The sequence below is a fragment of the Rhinopithecus bieti genome, unplaced genomic scaffold (genome assembly GCF_001698545.2).
Source record: "Rhinopithecus bieti isolate Rb0 unplaced genomic scaffold, ASM169854v2 scaffold_3906, whole genome shotgun sequence".
In the NCBI taxonomy this organism is placed as follows: domain Eukaryota; kingdom Metazoa; phylum Chordata; class Mammalia; order Primates; family Cercopithecidae; genus Rhinopithecus; species Rhinopithecus bieti.
The window spans coordinates 28738-43658 of record NW_016804230.1 but is presented as its reverse complement, the minus strand read 5'-3'; the positions used below and the strand labels follow the sequence as shown (position 1 = coordinate 43658).

General features: G+C 43.1%; 1 protein-coding gene across 1 annotated transcript in view; it reads left to right on the top strand.

Annotated features, from left to right (window-relative positions):
* SAP130 (Sin3A associated protein 130) overlaps positions 1-14921 on the top strand; it is an 83558-nt gene that overhangs the window by 63488 nt on the left and 5149 nt on the right. Inside the window, exons 16-18 of the mRNA XM_017867358.1 lie at positions 5283-5641; positions 10201-10449; positions 10616-10741. Coding sequence (XP_017722847.1) covers positions 5283-5641; positions 10201-10449; positions 10616-10741 — 734 coding nt within the window. The remainder of the gene's footprint in view (positions 1-5282; positions 5642-10200; positions 10450-10615; positions 10742-14921) is intronic.

Here is a 14921-nt window from a genome sequence, read left to right as displayed (position 1 = left end):
CGCCCGTCTCGGCCTCCCAAAGTGCTGGGATTACAGGCTTGAGCCACCGCGCCCGGCCCAGTTATTGTATTTTTAAGTGTACACAAAATAATGGTTCATTTTATAACTGTCGCCATCTTAGAGTCAGTGGAATGCTGAGATATAGTGATATTGTGTGGAAGATAATAGTGGATGAACCCATCCAGTATGTTGAGGAGCTTTCTCCATATATCATTTGAAACATGTGAATGTATTATTAAATCAAAACAAAAAAACTTTGAAGGAAAATTAAGATATTGAAAATATAAAACAGATTTAAAAGGAAATCCAATAGCTGTCAATATAAGTAAGTTTAATTTTTTTAAGTCATGTAGTACTACAAGGCTTATAATGTTTGTGTAGGTTTTTCTAGGTATCACTAGTTCATCTTCAAACTTTCCACCAAACCTATAGAACTGCTGTAAATGAGTTAAACCTGTCAGATCTCTGTCATTTGTGCTTTTTCTTGATCATATCCCTCCTTGAAGCCCTGCTTCTGCCTGCCCCAGTCTGTATTGGTACCTGTCTGGTCTCAGTGCCCAGCTATTGTTCCTGGTGCCTCTTTTCTCCACCAGGCTCTGAATTCCCTACACCTTGTCACCCGGAGCCTGTATGCTTCCCTTTTCTTGATTTACCCCCTTGATTTGTAAGAGCACCTCTTCAGTAGTAGTGACAGAATGCCCAAGATGTCAATTTTTGATAGTTGGCATATCAGAAAACATCTTTATTCTATCCACACTCTTCAGTCTGTTTTCTCTGTATTCTTCAGATTAGGCTAATTATACTGATCTGTCTTCAGCCTCATTGATTCTAAGGCAGATGCAATGGCTCTTACCTGTATAGTCCCAGCTACTCAGGAGGCTGAGAAGGGAGGATCATTTGAGGCCAAGAGTTGGAGGCTGTGGTGCTCAATGATCATGCCTGTGAAGAGCTACTGCACTCCAACCCTGCCAACACAGCAAGACCATCTTATTTCAGTTACTGTATTTTTTATTTCTTTAATTTGTATTTGGTTCCAAAATTTTTATAACTTTGATTTTTTTACTAAGATTTTTCTATTTTTTTATTCATTTCAAGTGAATTTATAATTGCATATTAACACATATTTATAATACCTGCTTTAAAGTCCTTGTCAGATAATTCCTTTATCATTCATCTCTTGTCTTATTCAAGTTGTGATTTTCCTCTTTCTTGATGAGTGATTTTCTGTTTGGAACTGGACATTGTAAGTATTAAATTATAAGACTGGATTTATGTATAGGTTATACTTTAGCAGGCCTCCTCTCAAACTACCCCAGCAGGGAAGAGGGGGCATTGCCTTGTTACTGCCGGGTGATCAGTGAAGGCCAGGTTCCCAGTTGGCCTCTGACGATACTGCATGAGTAGTGGGATGGGGAGGAGATTGAGGCCCCTCATTACAACTTGGCCAGGGAAGTCTAGACTCTTCGCAGCCTTTGCCAAGGCCGCAGTTGTTTCTGTGACGTTTCACTGGAGTAGAGCAATTATTGTCTACAGGATTTACGTCATGTCAAGCCACCCCTTTTTGTTGGTTCTTGGGCTAGACAGAGTAGGCTTTTCTTGGGACTTTTTTTGTCTCTGCTCTTTGGCATTTCCATGTTATCAGCTTCTCCAGCACCCTGTCCAGGACACACAAGGCAAAAAACAAACCCAGGGAACTGACTGCCGTGCCGTTCCTGGGTCCTGAGGTCCCTAGACAATGTGTCTTTTTTCTCCTCACTCTTCAGCAGCTCGTTGTGCTTGGTTTATGTCTAACACTCCCGAGTTTTAGCTCTACTTTGTGGGAGGAATAGGAAAAAGTATGTCTACTCCATTCCTGAAACACAACTCCTCACTCTTAAATGATAGAATGGCAGGCAGAATTTTAGACGAGAAATCATTGCTCTTTAAAAATATTAGCCGGCTGTGGTGGCCCACCCCCGAGCTTCAGGAGACCAAGGCAGCCAGATTGCTTGAGTCCAGGAGTACGAGACCAGCCGGTCAATATGGCAAAACTCCGCCTGTATAAAAAATGCAAAACCTGGTCAAGCATTGTGGCACACACCTTTAGTCCCAGCTACTGAGGCTGAGGCAGGAGGATCACCTGAGTCTGGGAGTTTAAGGCTGCAGTGAGCCATGATCATGCCACTGCACTCCAGCCTAGGCAACACAGTGAGAGGGAGTCTCTCTCTCTCTCTCTCTCTCTCTCTCTCTCTCTCTCTCTCTCTCTCATCTGTCTCACTCTCATATATATGAGAGAGAGTGTGTGGCATACATATAAAGGTATTACTCTGTTGTCTTCTACATTTTTTTACTTTTGAAAACCCAGATATGATTTTTGAGTGCTGATCTTTATATCTTACATATTCGTTTCTTTCTGAACACTTTAATGATCTTTGTTCTCAATGTTCAAAAACTTGACAGTAGAATTTGGGTTGGTTGTTTTTTGAGTCAGAGTCTCGCCCCGTTGCCCAGGCTGGAGTGCAGTGGCGCGATCTCAGCTCGCTACAACCTCTGCTTCCCGGGCTCAAGCGATTCTCCTGCTTCAGCCTCCTGAGTAGCTGGGATTACAGGCGCTCACCACTGTGCCCCACTAATTTTTTGTATCTTTAACAGAGACAGGGTTTCACCATGTTGGCCAGGCTGGTCTTGAACTCCTGACCTCGTGATCCGCCTGCCTCGGCCTCCCAAAGTGCTGGGATTACAGGTGTGAGCCACTGTGCCCTGCCTTTTTTTTATACTTTAAGTTCTGGGATACATGTGCAGAATGTACAGGTTTGTTACATAGATATACATGTGCCATGGTGGTTTGTTACATAGATATACATGTGCCAGCTGGTTGTTTTTATGTGTGCTGGATACTCAGTGGTCTCTTCAGTCTGAAAACCTGTGTTGGTCGGTACAGGGAAATCTTAATATATTATTTCCCTCATAATTTGTTTTCTGCTACTCAATTTCCATCTCATCCCTTTTTTGGGGGAAACTCTTTATTTGTCAGGTGAACTTCTAGAATTGGTTTCTTTATCTTTTCTCTCTTATTTATTTACTATCTCTTTCTCGTCTCTCTTTTTCTTTCTAGATATCTTCAAATTTATCTTAAAGCCTTCTCAGTGTGAAAATCTGTAAATGGGAAAATAGAGAAAATAATAGTAATCAAACAGATGTAACTGTTTTAATATTTTGCCGTAATTTATCTTCTCTTTTTTTTTTTTTTTTTAAGAGACAGGGTCTCGCTGTGTTGTGGCTGGAGTTCATTGGTGCCATCATAACTCATTGCAGCCTCAGCCTCACAGGTTCAAGCAATCCTCCTGCTCTTCAGCCTCCAGAGTCGCTAGGACCATAGGCACACACCATCACGCCCAGCTAATGTTTGTATTTTTGTAGTTTTGGGGTTTCCCTATGTTCACTAGGCTGGTCTTGAATTCCTGGGCTCAAGTGATCTTCCTGCTGTGGCCTCCCAAAGCACTGGGATTATAGGCGTGAGCCACCATGCCTAGGCAGTTCTTTCTTATGCCTATTCAAATATGCAGTTCAGACTCTCTAGTGTTTTTTCTTTTTTTTCCCCCTTTCAGCATTTACATTTTTATATTCCAGAACTTCTGGTCCCTCTCTTGCCCGGGCTGGAGTGCCAGTGTTACAATTATAGCTTATTGCAGCTTCGGACTCCTGGGCACTAGTAATTCTGCTGCCTCCGCCTCCTTAGTAGCTGGAACTACAGGTGCACGCCAATGCACTTGGCTAATTAAAAAAAAAAAAATTTTTTTAAGAAATGGGGTCTTACTGTATTGCCCAGGCTGGTCTCGATCTTCTGGCCTCAGGTGATTCTTCTGCCTCAGTTTCCCAAATTGCTGGGGATTTTTAGGCATGAGCCACTGTGCCCAACTCAGTATTTTCATTTCTATAGGTTAAAAATCCCAAGTATACCGTTGCTCATCTGAGAATATAGGAGTAAAAGCCAGTGTTTTTGTCTTCTCTCACTCAACACCACCACAGAAACTTCTGGGACCTTTGGTTAGTAAGACGTGGGGGAGGATTTCTCCCCGGCAACCAACCAACCAGATTTGCAAAAGACACCAGGTGGGTGCCCTCCAGTTCAATTATGACGCTTGGAGAGAGTGTCAGATCTCACAGGTTGAGGGCTCAGTCCCACAAGACTACCAAACTTTCAACGCCCAATGCAAGCCCCAGGTGGTTTTACTTGTTCTTCTGACCAGCTAGTTCCCATGCATACGTTTGATTAATTTGCTAAAACAACACACAGAACTCAGGAAAACACTTTATGTACATTAACCTATTTTCATAAAGGCTATTATAGAGGATGCAGATGACCAACCAACTGGAACAGACGCATAAGGCCTGGGAGAAGGGGTGTGAAGCTTCCATGGCCTCTCCAGGCACGCCCCTCCAGGAATTTTCACGTGCTAGCTATCCCAAAAGCTCCTGAATCCAGTCTTTTCGAGTTTTTATGGAAATTCCATTTACACAGGAATGGATGATTAGACATTGGCCATTAGTAATCAGCTCAACCTCAGTCCCTCTCAATTACAACTGTAGTTAAAGAAAAAGAAAGAAAAGAAAGAAAAAAAACAAAAATAGCAACTCCAAAGTCAACATATATATTAAGGAATTCTGGGGGAAAATGTATATTAATATTATGAAAATTGGTTGTGCTATGACGATATGACTTTGAGTTCTTTAAAGTGTTATTTTCTTGTTAATTTTATTACTGCTTATAAAAACTTGGGTGGGAGCAGGACATACAGTATATTTTTAAAACGTGATTGACATTTAAAAGTGCTTTGTTAAACTTTAAAGTCAAGAAATAGAGTATTAAAGCTGAGCGTGGTGGTTCTCACCTGTAATCCCAGCACTTTGGGAGGCCGAGGCAGGCGGATCACTTGAGCTCAGGAGTTAGAGATCAGCTTGGGCAACATGGTGAAACTCCATCTCCACCAAAAAATACAAAAATTAGCCTGGCATGGTGACACACACCTGTAGTCCTAGCTACTCGGGAGGATGAGGTGGGAGAATCCCTTGAGCCCAGAAGACAGAGGTTGCAGTGAGCCAAGATCACACCACTGCACTCCAGCATGGGTAACAGAGTGAGACCCTGTCTCAAAATTTTTTAAAAATTAAAAAAGAAATAGAGTATCAGTTGTGCAGTGTGCTGAAAAGAAATAATCGGACAAATACCCATCCTCTGAGATGTTGTAGATGAAGGCAGTTTTTTTCTTATTTGCTACATGTGCTTTTCTTTTGTGTTTTAGTGCCAAACCCAAGTCTGAAATCCACGTGTCTATGGCCACTCCCGTCACTGTGTCCATGGAGACTGTATCCAATCAAAATAATGATCAGCCTACCATTGCCGTCCCTCCAACTGCCCAGCAGCCTCCACCGACCATTCCAACTATGATTGCAGCAGCCAGTCCCCCATCACAACCAGCCGTTGCCCTTTCAACCATTCCTGGAGCAGTCCCCATCACTCCACCCATCACCACCATTGCAGCTGCACCACCTCCATCAGTCACTGTGGGTGGCAGTCTGTCCTCCGTCTTGGGCCCTCCTGTTCCTGAAATTAAAGTGAAAGAAGAAGTAGAACCAATGGATATCATGAGGCCAGTTTCTGGTAAGTCCGTCCATAGAATACTCTCCATTGGCAGTTGCCTCTTCCCCTTCCCTAATTCTCCTCCAGCATCCAGATTCTTCTGTGACCCTCAGCCGAGACTCCCTGATACCCATTTTAGATGTTGCATGTCATTCGTTTTTGATAAATAGAAGAAAGCAATAAACTCATTGTGAAAACTAAAACTACTTTGCTTCCCTTTTGTAATTAAGTTTAATTTCTGGCCAAAATCATGAAAGAGATTAGCATTTCCCCATGGATATCCTTCAAGGTAGTTTCCTTGCATGCGTTAAGAAAATGCTACTATGTAAAAAGGGTCACAATATGGCTATAGTACTGTTTATTTCCAAGTTTCATTGCCTTGTTATGCAATCAAGTAAGATTTATGTTGCTGAAAAACCTGTATGTGATTAGTAAAATCTTAAAGCAATTCATTTCTCCCTTTACCACTTTATCTTAGCTCTAAACTTCCAGTTTGAGAAAGTCAAGTCACTTGAGAGGTTTTCTTTTTTTCTTTTCTGTTTTAAATAATTTATTGTGTAATTTTGTTTTTCCTACAAAAGTAACATATCAGTATATAAACTGTGTGAAGTAGAAACAAATCCAAAGAAGAAAGCAAGTTATTTGTTCTCTGGTATCCAGTATTACCTACTGTTTCAGTGAGAAGGCCTCCATTTCTTTCTCATGTTGTTTGCCTGATAGAGGTGTGATTGTGCTGTGTCTATAGTTTTTTTAATCTACTATTTATTTACTCATCTATTTATTCTGCCATGAAATCTCTTTCTGTGGATATTTTTACCCTTGGCCCTTTCTTTGAAAGATACCATGAGTGATCCAGAAGGGGAAATGAAGCACCCTCAGTTATGCTGCTCATCTGCTCTTTTTGGCTGGTTCCCTTTACCGCTGTGTGCTAGGGAACTGCCTGTAATCCTACCTCAACCTATGGGGGTCTATGCCAGGAATTGTTCTGGGCACGACGATGCAGCTTTGTGTTAGACAAATGCAGCTTTATCCTGTTAGATCTTACATTCTAGCAAGGGAGACAAAAGATAAAAAGATGACTAAATTACATATGTATGTATGTGTGTATATGTATGTTTGGGTGATAAGTGCTATGGAGAAACAAAGCAGGGACGAAATACAGGGGAAAGTTGTAGCCAGGACTGGAATTTGTATAAAGGGGTTTAGGAGAAAGCCTCACTGAGGAAGTGACCATTGAGTAGAGACATTAAAGAAATGAAGTTGCTGGCCATGAGGATATCCGGGGAAAGAGTATTCCAGGCCAGAGAGCAGTAAGTACAAAAATCTTGAGATAGGAGCATGCATGATGTGCTCAAAATATAGCAAAGAACCAAAGGTTGCTGGAGCTAAGTAAGAAGGGGAGTGGCAGCAGGATCAGATCATGGTTGAACAGGGCCCACAGGCTGTTGTAAAGGCTTTGGCTTTGCTGGGGTTGGCAGGGAGCTGTTGGAGCAGAGCAGGGAGTGTGAGCAGAGCAGTGCCAAGCGCTCACTTAGGACTGAAGATAAACACTCTGGCTGCTGGGGAAAGAACAGACTCTGGGAGCAGGGATGGAATCAGGGAGACCTGTCAAGCAGCTGTTGCATTAATTGCAAGGAACAATGAAGGCTCAGCCAGGGCAGTAGTGGTGGAAGTAGCGTGAGGTGGTAGGATTCTGTTTATGTTTTTAAGGTAGAGCTAAGTGTGTTTCATGATTGGATGTTGAGTGTGAGAGAACAGTATCTGGGACAGCTTCCAAGATTTTGGCCTTAGTAATCAGAGGCCATAGAGTTGCCATTGGCTGAATCAGGAAAGCCTGCAGGAGGACCATGTTTTGTAGGGAAAGATGAGGAGTTTAGTTTTTGATAGGGTAAGTTTCAGATGTCTGTTAGACATTTCAAATGTAGACATCAAATAAATAGTTGAATGTATGAGGCTGGCTTTTGGAATAGAAAATGAAGTTGCAGATATAAATTTGAGAGCTGTCATTATATATGTAAACTGTATTTGAAGTCATGAGCCTGGATGAGTGGTTCAGATCACCTAGGGAATGAATGTATCTTGATAAAGACAGAAGCAGTCCATGATGTAGTCTTAGGATAGTGCACTACGATGAGATGGGAGAGGAAGTAAAGTCCAGCAAAGGAGGCTGAATGGTGGGAACACAGGGTAAGGATATCGCTTACAGTGTGTGGTGTCCTGAAAGTTGCAAGAACAAAAATATTTCAGGGAGGAGAGAATGATCAGGTGGATCACATGCTCGTGAGAGATCAGAAAGATGAGGTCTGAGCAGTGACCTTTGGATTTGGCAAACAGAGGTCACAGAGGTCTTGAGAAAAGCAGTTTCTATGTAATGATGAGGTAAAAGCATGATTGGGAGCAAGTTCAGGAGAAAGCCAGGAGAGATAGAGACATTATATATAAACAGCACGTTTGAGGCATTTGTTCTAAAGGAAGAGAAAAAAGGTATTGTAAGTGACATGATGTCAAGAAGAATTTTTTTTTTTTTTTTAGATAGAGTTGTGCTCTTTCACCCAGGCTAGAGTGCAGGGGCATGATCTCGGCTCACTGCAACCTCCATCTTCTGGTTTCAAGCAATTCTCCTGCTTCAACCTCCTGAGTAGCGGGGATTACAGGCACCTGCCACCACACTGGGCTAATAATTGTATTTTTAGTAGAGATGGGGTTTCACCATGTTGGCCAGGCTGGTCTTGAACTCCTGACCTTGTGATCTGCCTGCCTTGGCCTCCCAAAGTGCTAGGATTAGGTGAGCCACCACGCCTGGCCAAGAAGAAGATTTTTTTAAGATGGGACAAATAAGAGTTTTGTATGTTAATGAGAATGATCCAGTAGACTGAGAAGAAATGGGGATGCAGGAGAAAGTTGTGAATTCGTGGAGCATTGTTTGAGGAGGTGAGAGTGGGTGGGATTTGTGTGTACCTGAAGAGGTTGGCCTTTGCTGAAAGCATGGCGAGAAGGAGAGTATAGGGACACAGTGGAGAGAGGGAAATGAGGTGGTAGGACTTGATGGACATGTTCTTGTGATTGCATCTATCTTTTTCAGTAAAATAGAAAGCAAGGCCATCCACTGAGAGTACAAATGGTGGCAGAGGCATCGAGCGTTTGAGGGAGAAGAAGGTGTGAAGCAGGCATCGCAAGAGAGACTGGACTTAGCAGAGAGGGTTGTCCGAGTGAGGCCAGTCAGCATGGTAGTGCGTCTCCCTCTGGCGACATTCAGTTGCATAGGTGCAGACTGGTTGGAGAATAGGATTTAACCTCTTGTCCTTTTGCTAAGTGAGCACAGTAAAGCAAGAAAAGGAGGGGACAATGAAGGAAGAAAAGGAATACAGTGATTATAGGGTTCAGACCTGGCGATGGGGGAGAATAGACATGAGAGGGGTGGGTGACTGCAGGAACATGGTTGGGTGAACAGGTGATAGTTCTTTGTAGGCCTAAGGAGTGCTGGAGGCTGAGTACTGAGGGGAAGAACCTAGAAAGAGAGTTGGATTTACCTGGGGAGTTGGATGCTAGAAATTGAGATTGGGTGTGAGGCAGTTTCTATTTCACGGTGACAGGAAAGTTTAGGGTGTGACTGTTGGGAGTGGGCAGCAGAGTGGGTAGAGGATAATAGGGCAAGTAGGTGGTAGAGTGAAAATAAGAGTTAAGGTGAGCCCCGTAACATGATTTTTAAGTCCTAGATGTGTGATTCATACAAGCTCAAGCAAATGTTTACGTCCTCGCAACACATTTTATCTGGAGGCAGCACACTGTGGTCGGTGAGAGTGCGAGCTCTGAAGCCAGACTGCCTCTGTTGATCCCAGCCTGCCCACTTCATACTTGTGTGACTTGTGCCATGTTTTCTCATCTGTGAATTGGAGGATAATAATAATGGCTACTTATTAGGATGATTTTTACGATAATGAGTTAATAGGTTACCTGCTAGACATTTATGTTAAAAAAGTGTGAAAAATAGTAGCTTAACTCTTAAGATCCTGTCATCTCCTTTGGAAGAAGTCCTGAGGCAGACAGTTCAGGGATGGTGTGTGGACTTCATCAAATTATTAGAAAGCCAGGCTCCTTCTACCTTTTTGCTCCACCACCCCTAGGATTTGACCTTCATGCTCTTGATTCAGGACAGCTGGGGATGCTGCAGCCATCTCATCTGAGTTCCAGCATCACAGAAAGAACACAAGGAGTAGGTCACACCTGCTCTCTCTCTCCCTCCTGGAAATTTCCTAAAAGTGCTACAAAATGCTTCTACTTGGATCTGAGATGACCACACCTGTAATGGAGGCTAGGAAGTACATTCTTTAGCTGAATATTATTGTGCCCTTGTCAAAGGGAGGTCCCGGAACTAAGGAAGATGAAGACACGGGCTACTAGGGAGGAGTTTGCAGCTTCTGCCACAGAGTGCTTAGCACAGTGCAAGACACATAGGAAGACTCAATAAATGTTGGTGCTCTGTACTGTCTTCTTAATCATTGTCTTTGTTGGAAGGAAGGAAGTAAAACTTCGTTGTGTTTGAGTTCTTACAGATACGTGTGCTCCTTTTCCTATGACAGCAGTTCCTCCGCTGGCTACCAACACTGTGTCTCCATCTCTCTCATTGCTGGCAAACAACCTGTCCATGCCTACAAGTGACCTACCACCTGGTGCCTCCCCAAGGAAAAAGCCTCGAAAGCAACAGCACGTGATCTCAACAGAAGAAGGTGACATGATGGAGACAAACAGCACTGATGATGAGAAGTCCACTGCCAAGAGTCTTCTGGTGAAGGCTGAGAAGCGCAAGTCTCCTCCCAAGGAGTATATTGGTAATGGTCACAGGCTGACTTGTGTTATGACGCTTCCCAGTAAAGTCAGAGTCCAACCCAGAGGCTCGTTACATAGTCAGCCTCACTCATGCCTCGCTTACTGGAATTGAACTTTGAAGATTGTTGACAAATGTTAATAAGTTGTTTAATGTCTTCTGTGTAATAGATGAGGAAGGTGTGAGGTATGTCCCAGTGCGTCCAAGACCCCCGATTACTTTGCTTCGTCACTATCGGAACCCCTGGAAAGCTGCTTACCACCACTTTCAGAGGTACAGTGACGTCCGGGTCAAAGGTTAGTTTCTCCAGAAACATTTGGTATTAATGCATGAAATTTGTATAAACTTAATTAAAATAGAAGAGAAAAACAACCACAGTTTTCCAGTTTCAAAAAAACCATAAGTTTTTGTTACAAAATCTTGAGGCTTCAGTGTTTAAGTATGTCCTGTAGAATATAAAACTTAGAAAATTACCCTTTGCCCTAGCAAGCTGTGTGTATTTATTGGAATTGCAGTTTAATAGTTAAGTGACAGCTTTGGTCTTTGTAAAATCCACGTGTTAACAGCTCCCAAAGTACTGATGGAGGATACCGGTGGCTTCCAGAGTCATTGTGGAAGAGCTGTACTGGGTTACTGTATAACACAGTTAAGTCCACAGTAGTTCCTAAGATGCTAAAATATACATGCATTGTAAGCATTTCTGCCAAAAGATCTTTTGTTTAACATATATACGAAGCTCTTGGAGTGGTCTAGGGTAAGCCTTCAATGAATGTTTTGTTGTTCTGGTAGAACCTGAGAATAACCTTTTAATAAACCCACATATGATTGAAAGTGCTGATAGTACTTTGCAAATACCTGCAAGTATTTCTACTGATGGACTTTAAGTGCCATGAATCTCGGATATAATATATGTACAAAGAAATGTGAGCCTCTAGATAATTGGTCACATTTCCCATTCTCTTACATAAATTCCATTTGGAAACTGCTCTAAGGGTTTTCTTGAAGGCTCACGATGAGCCCGCTTGGATGGAGTACTGACTGATTAAGCAGAGGTGGAGAAGCTTAACAGTTCAGTCTCTGAATGGAAGCACAGAGGCGGCTCCATTTCCCAGCTTTTCTTCCTCACAAGTGTACTCTGAGGTTTGGAAAGCAGGTGAGATTTCCAGAGGTCAGGGAGTGTTGCCTTTTAGTGGAAGTAGGATATGAACCACTGAACAGCTCTTCATGCCACAAGAATTCCATAGAAAAAATATTTAGGAATTTGCTCGGTAGCATTTCAAGCCACGCTACAAGAATCTAAATGTTTATTGGGACTTGCTCTTCAAAAACTATCTCAAGAAAGATCACTTGACAGCTGAAAGGTTTACGATCCCTGAATCTTCTGGTTCACTCTGTTCGTACTAACCTCCTTACACGGTGCCTCTTGACTATGAAACTTCAGTGCAGCTATTTTGCCTAAGCTACAAAATAACATATAAATTATATATATAAATACATGAAGATAGACTAAAACTCACAGGAGGCCAGGCGTGGTGACTCACACCTGTAATCCCAGCACTTTGGGAGGCTGAGGCGGGTGGATCACTGGAGGTCAGGAGTTCAAAATCAGCCTGGCCAACATGGTAAAACCCAGTCTCTACTAAAAATACAAAAAAATTAGCAAGGCGTGATGGCAGGCGCCTTTAATCCCAGCTACTCAGGAGGCTGTGAGGCAGGAGAATCTCTTGAACCCGGAAGGCAGAGGTTGCAGTGAGCCAAGATCGCACCACTGCCCCACACTCCATCCTGGGCAACAGAGCAAGACTCTGTCTCAAAAAAAAAACACCTCACAGGAAAGAAAAGAAGTACAGAAAACACATAGTAATGTGGCAGACCTAAGCCTTACATACTAGTTATTGTCATAAATGTAAATAGTCCAAACATACCAATTAAACACAGATTGGCAGAATCAATGAAAAAACACAATCCAACTATGTGCTGTGTACAAGAAACTCACTTTGAATACAGTGGCATAGGTAGATTGACAGTAAAAGGCTAGAAGAACACATGCAAGCCAGACGTGGTGACTGACACCTGTAATCCCAGCACTTTGGGAGGCCAAGGTGGTGGGTGGATCACCTGAGGTCAGGAGTTCGAGACCAGCCTGGCCAACATGGTGAAACCTCACCCCTACTGAAAATATAAAAATTAGCCAGGCATGGTTGTGCACACTTGTAATTTCAGCTATTCAGGAGGCTGAGGCAGGAGAATCGCACGAATCCCTGGAAAGTGGAGGTTTGCAGTGAGCCGAGATCATGCCACTGCTCTCCAGCCTAGGCGACAGAGTGAGACTCCGTCTCAAAAAAAAAAAAAAAAAAACCACGCATGCACACAATACGAAATTAATTCACACAATATGAAATTAATTTACAAAAAAGCAGGAGTGGCCATATTAATGTCACATAAAGTAAACTTCTGAGGAAAGAAAATTGCTAGAGACACAGAGGAACATTACATACTGATAAGAGAATCGGCTCACCAGGTAATGATCCCCTTCTCAGCAGTGTCTTTTAAAATGTAGGCAAAGACATTCCAAATTTATTTTATGAAGCCGATATTTTCATGCTATCAAAACCAGAGTGTACAAATATAGAAAATGACAGATCGATATTCCTCATCAATATAGATGTAAAAATGCATTAATAAAATATTAGCAAATCAAATCCAGCAGTATATACCTTGACCAAGTAGAATTTATTTTTGCTGTACAAAGCTGGTTCAACGTTTGAAAGCCAAAGTAATTCACCCTATTAACTGGCCTTATTAATTTCCTAGGGTTGCCATAACAAAGTACTGTGAACTGGGTGGCATAAAACAGTACTAATTATTCTCTCATGGTTCTGGGGGCTAGAAGTCCAGAATAAAGGTCTGATAGGATCGTGCTGGCTGTGAAAGCAGTAGAGGAGAATCCTTCCTTGCCTCTTTGGTTTCTTGTGATTGCTGGCAATCTTTGGTGTTCCTGGCTTGCACCTGCACCACTCCAGTCTCTGCCTCCGTCTTCAAATGGCATTCTTCTCTTTGTCTCTCTGCCTCTCCCATCCTCCTTTCTCTCTCTCCTTCTGTCCCCTTCCTTTTCTCTCTCTCTCACTTCTCTCTCTCCCTCCCTCCTTGTACAGACACCAGGCACTGGATTTACAGCTCACCTTAATCCAGTATGACTTCTTAACCAAATTGCCTTTTCTTTTTTTTTTTCTTGCAGCAGAGTCTCGCTCTGTCCCCCAGGCTGGAGTACAATGGTGCAGTCTTAACGCACTGCAACCTCTGCCTCCTGGGTTCAAGCAATTCTTCTGCCTCAGCCTTCTGAGTAGCTGGGATTACAGGCGCCCACCACCACACCCAGCTAATTTTTTGTATTTTTAGTAGAGACAGGGTTTCACCATGTTGGCCAGGCTAGTTTCGAATTCCTGACCTCAAGTGATCCACCTGCCTCAGCCTCCCAAAGTGCTGGGATTACAAGTGTGAGCCACTGCGCTCGGCCTACATTACATTCTAGTGTAGTTATAGTCACAGGTACCAAGGAACTTCAACATATCTTTCGGGAAGAAAGCCAACCCACAACGAAAGCTAAAGAAGAAAAATCACATGATTGTTATCAATCAGTATAGAAAATTTGACAAAATTAAACACCTTTTCATGATAAACAGTGTTCAAAACAGAAAAGAAGAGTTCTTTCTTGATTTGATAAAGTTGTTCTGCCCTTGGAAAGGCTCCCCCAGCTGTCTTATGCTTTGTTCTTTCCTTCAAACCAGCCTGCACATAGTCTAGGCTACATCTTCATTAGTTCCACACATCTCCCCCAGTTCCCTTCACCACAGCCTCCACTGTTCTCAGGAGCACCTTTAGGTTTGAACTTCTTCACACTCTTGCAAATGGACTCACTTCCTTCAGGAAGAAATTAGAAGGTATCCGTTTTACAGCCCACTTCTTCCGGCAAAATGTTTGAGCCAGGGCCTTGGAGATGGAGGAGGCCCTGGCTTGACATGTGGCAAGCTTCTCTCTGAGTGACAGCCCTGCTTTAGGAGGTAGCACTTAGTGGAGGAGAAGGAGGGGAGTGAGCAGCCTGGGGTCCTCTTGGCTTACCTCTCCTAGATGAAACCATTACCTCAAATAAAGTTCTTGGCCGGGCGCGGTGGCTCAAGCCTGGAATCCCAGCACTTTGGGAGGCCGAGGCGGGCGGATCACAAGGTCAGGAGATCGAGACCATCCTGGCTAACACGGTGAAACCCCGTCTCTACTAAAAAATACAAAAAAACTAGCCGGGCGAGGTGGCGGGTGCCTGTAGTCCCAGCTACTCGGGAGGCTGAGGCAGGAGAATGGCGTGAACCCAGGAGGCGGAGCTTGCAGTGAGCTGAGATCTGGCCAGTGCACTCCAGCTTGGGTGACAGAGCGAGACTCCGTCTCAAAAAAAAAAAAAATAATAATAATAATAATAAAGTT